Consider the following 9,798-nt stretch of genomic DNA (forward strand, 5'->3'; position numbering starts at 1 on the left):
GTTCATAATATATAAAATAATGTATGAGTACTTTAGAAGTAATGATTAGGCGAGTAGATATGTCCATACAAAGTTTGATAAAAAATTACATCATTTAACGAAAATTTATTAAATACGGAATCTTTTCTATAAGGAAAGAATTTTTCATTCCAAACTTTTAAAATTACCTTAACGGACCGAAACTAGTATAAAAATATTTTTGAAATTTTTTTAAGAACCTAATAGAACACGTCATAGCCAATAATAGAATTCTGCGCTTGGTCAAGTCTCCCCATGTTCCCCTAATTGAAATTATTTTGACCACGAAAGTATGACTTCCGTGCTACAGATGGCTGCATTTTAAATTTTTTTATAGCACGTTAAAGTCAAAATTTTGAACCCAAAAATTCATAATTTCTAGAAAACCTCGATATATGCAGATTAAGATGAATTCGTTTTACAAAGTCTCATAGGAAAACATTGAATATCCACTTTACCCCAAATCATGTCTTTACTTCCCCTACATGCAGAATATTGATATAGGATTTAGCGCCCTGATCACCAATTTTCATTTCATTATGTATATGCTTTGTGATGACCTGAGAGAAAAAAAACACATCGACATAGAGAGAGAATAATGCAGGCAAATATAAAGCTAGGTACATCAAGATTGGGAGATATCGAGATAGAGAAAATATTTACATAGAGGAGTTTTTATACGTGCGATCTGAAGGGACCCACGAAATATTCGAGATAGAGAAAAATATCGACATAGAGAGAGTTAACTGTAGTACTAAACAAAGAAACAAAAAAAAGCATAACAGTGTTAACGTTCGCCTTGAAAGGTTGTGTTTGCTGATTGGTTGTAGCAACCAAGGCTGTGCAAGCCGTGAATAGGCTAGAAGTTTGTGTACCGTGTCAGTATTTGATGCTGTGTTGGTGCGGAGACAGGCAGGATTGTTGGCTGCGAGAGCGGTCGTTTGGTGGTGGTACCACGCGATAAGCGAGTGTTGGTGCGAAGGCAACGAAGTCTCAGGTAAGCGGCGCCCTACCTTGGTGGTAGTAGTGGTTGCGCTGCATACAACCGGCGCTTGCGACGGAGTGAGACAGAGCTGCATCTGGTTGGTGAAGCGGCTCGCTTCATCATCATTCATTCATCCGTATTAGTGCAGATACGGGATATTGAGGATTTGTGTACCTAGCCACGCTGCGTAGTAGGGGAATACCTCTGGACCCACAGGTAAGCGGCGGCCCCACCTTGGTGGTGGTAGTGGTTACGCTGCATACAGTCGGCGCTAAGTGAGACAGAGCTGCATCTTGTTGGTGAAGCGTCTCGCTTCATCATCACTTATTCATCTGTGCTAGTGCAGAAACGGGCTTTTGTGTATTTGTGTACCTAGCCACGCTGTGTAGTAAGGAAATACCCCTGGACCCACAGGTAAACAGCGACTCCATCTTGGTAGTGGTGGTTGCGCTGTGTTCAACCCGAGCGTGACAGAGGGAGACAGCGTGAATCTGCAACTCTTCGAAGGACAGGTAGATTTTAATATAATTTTGCTAGTGTTAGTATTTAATTTACTTACTGTGTATGGTAGGCGAGATGGAGGATAGTGAGATGGAATCCTCCATTTCACAAGAGCAAAATTCTTCTGATCCCCCTCCCTCAACTCCCCTTAGAATAAAATTATACCCCCAAGAGTCTTCTGGACCTTGGCAGGTTTTCTTCAGGCGGAAAGGAAAGCCATTAAACCTTGTGCAAATTGCACGGGATCTGACTTCACGATTTTCTGCTGTAACAGAGATCGTGAAAGTAAATAAAGACAAACTTCGAGTTAGCATTGATAATATTAGACAAGCTAACGAGATAGTAGCCTGCGAACTCTTCACGCGTGAATATAAAGTTTATATACTTTCGCGCGATATAGAATACGATGGAGTCATCTCCGAACCCAGCCTCACTGCCGAGGATATACTTAAGCATGGTGTTGGTTGTTTCAAGAACGCCCTGCTTAATAAGGTAAAAATACTCGATTGTAAGCAATTGTACTCAGTATCACATGAAGAAGAGAAAAAAGTTTACCGACCATCCTATTCATTTCGTGTAACTTTCGCTGGGTCTGCTTTGCCTAGCCATGTTCTTATTAATAAAATTCGTCTCCCCGTTCGCCTTTTCATTCCTCGTGTGATGAATTGCCTCAATTGTAAACAGCTTGGCCACACAGCCACTTACTGTTCCAATAAGGTACGGTGTGGCAAATGTGGGGGGCCTCATCAAGAGGATACATGCAATAAAAACTTAGAAAAATGTTTACATTGCGGAGAAACTTCACACGAGCTCCTTGCATGTCCCATATATAAATTGCGGGAGGAGAAAATTAAACGATCCTTGAAGGAGAGATCTAAGCGCTCTTATGCAGAAATACTGAAAAATGCTACTCCTGAACCCACGGTCCCAGAAAACAGATACGCTATTCTATTGCCGAAAGAGTCTGACTCTGACGAAGCGTCCGAAGGTACATCATTTGTTTTACCTAGAGGATCCAGGAAAAGAAAACAATCCTCTTTTCCCAAACTGCCAAGCAAGGGCCTTAAAATTTCTCCTCCAACAAATAAATTGCGGCCAAAGCTAAAGAATTCCGATGCAATACCGAAGCCAGTCCCTCCCGGTTTTGGTAATGTACAATCCAAACAGAACACCATTACTGGAAATAATAAAACTTCAACTTCCTCCGAGCCTCAGCCGGGGATAGGGTTATTGAAATTTTCTGAAATTGTTGATTGGATTTTCAAAGCATTCAATATTTCTGAACCACTAAAAAGTATACTTTCAGCGTTCCTCCCAACAATTAGAACATTTTTAGAGCAGCTGATTGCTCAATGGCCCATCCTTGCAGCGATTGTATCTTTCAATGGGTAATTCACCTCCTCCAATGAAAGATTCCATCACTGTTTTACAGTGGAATTGCAAAAGTATCATACCTAAAATTGACTCCTTAAAAATTTTGCTGCATAATTTGAAATGCGATGCTTTTGCTTTATGTGAAACGTGGCTTACCTCAAACATTAATTTCAACTTGAATGATTTCAACATTATTCGCCTAGACCGAGACACCCCGTATGGAGGAGTGCTTCTAGGAATTAAAAAGTGCTATTCTTTCTATAGAATTAACATCCCCTTGTTTGCGGGCATTGAGGCTGTAGCTGTCCAAACGAATATTAAAGGCAAATACATGTCTATCGCTTCTATATATATATATATACCTCCCAAAGCTCAAATTGCACAACGTCAGATTTTTGAGGTAGTGGAATCCATGGCTGCTCCGCGGCTGATACTGGGAGACTTCAACTCGCACGGAGTATTGTGGGGTTCCCTCTTCAATGATAATCGATCCTCTTTGATATACAATGTTTGTGACGAGCTCAATATGACAGTTTTAAATACAGGCGAAGCAACACGCATTCCCAGACCACCCGCACGACCAAGTGCATTAGATCTATCTCTATGCTCGACATCACTTCGGTTAGATTGCACGTGGAAGGTTGTACCTGATCCTCACGGTAGCGATCATTTGCCAGTCGTTATTTCAATTAACAGTGAATTAGGCCTCACGAATTCAATCAATGTCCCTTATGACTTGACACGAAATATTGATTGGAAAAAATACCAATCTTTAATTTCCACTTCTCTTGTTTCGACGGAAGAGCTACCACCTACCGAAGAATATGAATTTCTAGCGGGTTTGATTATTGAAGCAGCAGAACAAACCCAAACGAAATGCAATCCTGGCATGATAATGAACAGCCGGCCTCCTAATCCCTGGTGGGACAAAGAGTGCTCGGATGCATATGAAGCTAAACAAGTTGCTTACAAAGAAATTATGAAACGGAAAGGGTGTACACGTGCAAACTTTGAAAATTATTCGATTTTACAAAACAAATTTGACAGTCTCCGTCGTGCCAAAAAGTCTAGTTATTGGAGACGTTTCGTTGATGGCTTGTCAAGAGAAACATCAATGAGTACTCTTTGGAACACAGCCAGAAGAATGAGGAATCGAAACGTAACTAATGAAAGCGAAGATTTTTCGAATCGCTGGATATTTAATTTTGCCAAGAAAGTTTGTCCAGATTCTGCTCCTGCGCAGAAAATCATTCGCGATGCTCCCACAAGTAACGATTCCATAGATTCGCCTTTGACAATGATGGAATTTTCAATTGCACTCCTCTCATGCAACAATAATGCTCCGGGTCCAGACAGAATTAAATTCAACTTGGTGAAGAATCTGCCTGACCTAGCAAAAAGACGCTTGTTGAATTTATTCAATAAGCTTCTTGAGCAGAACATAGTCCCGCACGACTGGAGACAAGTGAGAGTTATCGCCATTCCAAAACCGGGAAAACCAGCCTCCGACCATAACTCGTATCGACCGATTGCAATGCTATCCTGCATCAGGAAATTGTTGGAAAAAATTATCCTACGACGTCTCGACAATTGGGTTGAGGCGAACGGCTTGCTATCAGATACCCAGTTTGGTTTTCGGAGGGGAAAGGGAACGAATGATTGTCTGGCGCTACTTTCGTCAGAAATCCAACTAGCTTACGCAAAAAAAGAACAAATGGCGTCTGTGTTCTTAGACATAAAAGGAGCATTCGACTCTGTTTCCATTGATGTTCTCTCAGAGAAACTACATCAATGTGGTCTTTCACCAATATTAAATAATTATTTATACAACTTATTGTCAGAAAAGCACATGCATTTTTCATATGGCGATTTGGCAACATTCAGAATAAGTTACATGGGCCTCCCACAAGGTTCTTGTTTAAGCTCCCTTCTCTACAATTTTTACGTGAATGACATTGATAAATGTATTGTCAGCCCATGCACTCTAAGGCAACTTGCAGATGATGGCGTGGTTTCTGTTACAGGACCAAAAGCCATAAATTTACAACAACCACTGCAAGATAGTTTGGATAATTTATCAAGTTGGGCTTTGAAGTTAGGCATCGATTTCTCTACGGAGAAAACAGAGTTGGTTGTTTTTTCAAGGAAGCGTGATCCAGCTCAGCTTCAGCTTCAGTTGGTTGGTAGAACGATAGCCCAAGTCACCTTTAAATATCTCGGAATTTGGTTCGATTCTAAAGGTACATGGGGAGGCCACATTAGGTATCTGATAAAGAAGTGCCAACGAAGGATAAATTTTCTCCGAACAATAACCGGATCTTGGTGGGGTGCTCATCCAAGTGACGTGATAAGATTGTATCAAACAACGATACTTTCAGTAATGGAATATGGGTGCTTCTGTTTCCGTTCAGCTGCAAACACTCACATTATTAAATTGGAACGAATACAATATTGTTGTTTACGAATCGCCTTAGGTTCCATGCAATCGACACATACGATGAGTCTTGAAGTTCTAGCGAGAGTTCTTCCCTTAAAAGATCGATTCTGGGATCTCTCCTCTCGTTTACTTATACGATGTGAGGTTATGAATCCACTTGTAATTGAAAATTTCGAAAGACTTGTCGAGCTTCAATCCCAAACCAGATTCATGACAGTGTACTTCAATCACATGTCACAAGAAATAATGTCTTCTAGTTATGTTCTGACATGTGTTAATATACTAGATACTCCCGATTCCACTTTATTTTTCGACACGTCCATGCAAGAGGAAATTCGTGGAATCCCGGATCACCAGCGCTCTCTGGAGATCCCTAAAATATTCATAAGTAAATACCAACACATTGACTGCCATAAAATGTTCTATACTGATGGATCACGAATCAATGAGGCCACTGGCTTCGGTATTTTCAACAATAACACCTCGATCTCCTTCAAGCTTGCAGAACCTGCCTCCGTTTATACAGCCGAACTAGCAGCAGTTCACTATAGTCTGGAAATCATTGATACTTTACTCCCAGCCATTATTTCATCCTCACAGATAGCCTCAGCACAATTAAGGCACTACGCTCACTAAAGCTTGATAATCACGCTCCGTTCTTTTTGAAGAAGATACGAGAATACTTAACTAAATTAACAAATAAATCTTATCAAATTACCTTAGTGTGGATTCCCGCTCATTGCTCCATACCGGGTAATGAGAGAGCGGATAATTTAGCCAAAATAGGGGCGCTGGACGGTGACATCTATGAAAGACCTATTGCCTTCAATGAATTTTATAGCGCTTCTCGTCAGAGGACGCTCACTAGTTGGCAAACATCATGGGACAATGGAGATCCTGGACGGTGGTTGCACTCAATTATCCCTAAAGTATCAACGAAGGCATGGTTCAAAGGGTTGGATGTAAGTCGAAACTTCATTCGTGTGATGTCTAGACTCATGTCCAACCATTATACGTTGAATGCGCATCTCCGCCGTATTAGGATCGCAGAAGACAATCAATGTGCTTGCGGAGAGGGTTACGAAGACATTGAACATGTTGTTTGGTCTTGCACTGAATATCGTGAAGCCAGATCCCAATTAATAGACTCCTTACGAGCCAGAAGAAAACCACCCTATGTACCTGTTCGTGATATCCTCGCTTTACGAGATCTTACATACATGAGCCATATTTATCATTTCCTGAAAACAATAAATATTCAAATATAATTATCCCCACAATGTTTCTAGTTTTTTTCCCTTGCTACCCACAAACAATTTAGATTTCTTCGCAGTTAGTTAAGTTAGATAAAACGATATAAATAAAGAAAAAAAATAAACAAAGATTACAGAAAAACTATCAATAGGTTTACAACGAAATTCAAGAAAATAGAGTATAATTAAAAACATTCAAAATGATGATTATCCTCAGTGTTAGCATTAGAAAGTGAATTTTTTTTATAACGTGATAGTCTTAGGAACCTTTGTAACATGTTATGTAAAAAAAGCCCCGGCGTAAAAAAGCTTTTGCAAATGCCGTGTCAAATAAACGTTTTATGAAAAAAAAAAAGAAACAAAAAAAACCCTAACAGCTCCAAAAACTGAAAAAAGAAGAGGAAAACCAAAAATTGCACTTGCAAAAAGTTTGAAGTTTAGAGTAAACCACTAAGCACAAGTTTGCAGAATGAACAATTAAAAATATAATAAATAGAAAACGAACATGGGTTTTAAATAATTCCGATAAAAGAACAAAGGACGATGCTACCTTTTATGCAGCACCGTTGCACTATCAGCATCTCCAATCAAATGTGCCGTATGAAGAGCTGAGTAATTGTTAACTTTCATGTTGTACATTACTGTGGCATCACTGGGATACACTATTTTTGTTCTAAAACACCAGCGTAGTTGGAAGAAATTTGAAAAAAAACATTCGCGGTGTCTACTGATTTGCAGTTTTTGCATCTTGTTTTTTTTTTTTTTTTTGGCACATTTAGGTATTCGAACAACTCCTTTCAATTCTTTCAGATTTCCTTGGTAAATGGCAAACACGTATCATTTTTCGCTTTTTGTAAATTTTATTGCGATACACAGTTTATAAAGACTAGCATTCAACTGACAAATGTAGTTATTAATGTAAAATATTGTTCTGATTTTTTCAAACACCGATAAATAACGCGAGAAAAAAAATTTCCATCCGCACTCAGACATTGCTTTCTTCGAACCCACTATTATTTTTAAAGTATTCCTTGTCGTTATAACTAACCGATCTTGTATTATAAATTTAGTTAAATTACTAGTTTAAATAAAACAACATCATGTCAAAATGATCGAAAAGGATCGAATTTAGGAGCCTCCGAGGAACTGGCCAATTGGTAATATGCTGAAACCCAGAAAAAATGTTTTAGGGTGAAACTTACTTTAAGTGTAATTGAAGAAAATTTAAGAACTGTTTTTAAAATATGTCATAACGAGGAAAATGTATGTTATATCCAAGATAACCCGAATCTGAGCTTTGACGGAATCAACAAAGTTCCACAGTTCTCCTATGGGAGCAGCCAAAAATTTATATCGTGAAACCTTTCAAACATGTACCCAGGGCATAATGGAGTTATTTTCAATAATGAACCACTTAAATAGAAAATAGCTACTTTAATAAAATAATACCTCATCAAAACACGTTGACGATAGTTCCTACGAAAAACGTTAAGGCGGAAGGATACTGGCTCAAAAGTAGTTTTTCTCTAAACTCCCACGCACAAAACAGGACGTCATTCGGGATAGAATACGGCACCACTTACTTTGTACTCGTCCGGCATATCACAGATGGTTTCATTCATAGCGGGTGAATATTGCGGTGAGGCGAAAAATATCACCGGTAGACTGATAAACACTCCAATCAGCGTCAATGCGCTTATCACTATCTTGGCACGCCGCACGGTGCACATCGTTTGCCGCTTCAGCGGATAAAGCACGGCAATAAAGCGCTCGACCGTGAAAGCCACCACAAACCACACCGACAGGAAGCTGCACAGGTTGCTGAAGAAGGTAAAAAACTGACAGTACATTTCCAGGGTGTAGATTTTGATATCAATCAAGTTTAACCAGGGCACGAACAAACCGAACAGATAACACGTATCACTTAGACCGAGGGCGGCCAGGTAGTATGAGGAGGATAACTTTTTGAGCTTCGTCTTAAAGAACACTAACACTGACAATACGTTGCCGATGCTACCAAATAGCACCAGTGCGGGAATGTAGTAGAAGTTGAGCACACTCAGCAGCTCTGCGTAGTACAGAAACGTCTGCTGGTCAATGTCGTAGTATTGATCTTTCGAGTTTGGTAGGATTTCCGGTTGGTAAGTTGTTTGATGAAACCACGATTCTTCAAGACTCCTTGACACTGCCACAGTCGTTGCTAAATAGGGCGAGTATGCGGTAGTTCTCAGAAATTCACTGCTGGTATTCGATTCAGTTAAACCACTTCCTAGCACTAACTCGTTCAACACTTCATCGCCACTGGCTGTGTAATGACTGCAATTCCCTTCAGGCGAAAGCACCATTTGCACATATAAACCATTTCCTTCCCAGGAGCTATCAACACTTGAATCATTCTGCATATTTGATGACGCACATCGTTTCACGTTTAAAAATTCGCAACGACAGCGAATTTAAATAGAAACTTTCTATCATCGAAAGACATATCCTCCCGAATATTAATTATCCTATTCAACACTCCTTAAGTCATACTGAAGCCATCAGCATCCACTTCTCCTATGCGCACTTCAGATGCGAGAAATAGATCGTAATCAGGGCATCAACCGACTTGATGTTCAACATTCTTACTGTCGTCTTCTTGATACCCTTTTGCTGCTTAATTCACAACTCGTTCACTTTATACTCCTACTTACGGAATTAAACATCCCGTGGTTGTAAATGGAAAAGAATACCTCCTGACATGGAGCTAAAGACCCACACAAGTTGGATCTTCCACCAGACGCACTACCGTTGTTATCCCTCTTCCAACGGACTAAACGGTTAACTAACGGTCGGTTGCAGAAAAACCACGCGACGGGGGATAAAATTCTCACCGAGACGGACTTCCCGTAGTGCCTCCTGGACGTACGATAACTAAACCATAACTGAACACAGTAGCGCCAGAATAGCATCTAAAGCATAGAATAGAAAACATTTAGGGGTGCTGTTCCCAACGAAATGTAAAATTCATTCACGATCCTGACTATCCCCACCAAACCGGCCAGCAGGCACTCATGGTGGTTCACTCCGAGCCCGCGAAGTGTTCATTTTGTATATTGTCGCCACCAAGAAGCACGTTTGGATCCATACTAGGTAGGTACTAGCTCAACTGTTGAAGCTGAAAAATAGGTCTAGACGTTTCCCAGAATCCGCTTAACCACTGATTGATGAGGGGTTGGTTTGCTGTTTAA

At 40.1% G+C, this 9,798-nt stretch overlaps 1 protein-coding gene across 1 annotated transcript in view; it reads right to left on the reverse strand.

Annotated features, from left to right (window-relative positions):
- Window positions 1-9,476, reverse strand: part of LOC131689683 (cysteinyl leukotriene receptor 1-like) — a 94,645-nt gene extending 85,169 nt beyond the window's left edge. The window contains exon 1 of the mRNA XM_058974936.1: window positions 8,152-9,476. Within this exon, the coding sequence (XP_058830919.1) occupies window positions 8,152-8,970 (819 nt within the window). The 5' untranslated portion in view covers window positions 8,971-9,476. The remainder of the gene's footprint in view (window positions 1-8,151) is intronic.
- Between the last annotated feature and the right edge of the window lie 322 nt (window positions 9,477-9,798).

Source organism: Topomyia yanbarensis, chromosome 3 (genome assembly GCF_030247195.1).
Source record: "Topomyia yanbarensis strain Yona2022 chromosome 3, ASM3024719v1, whole genome shotgun sequence".
NCBI classification, from domain to species: Eukaryota; Metazoa; Arthropoda; class Insecta; order Diptera; family Culicidae; genus Topomyia; species Topomyia yanbarensis.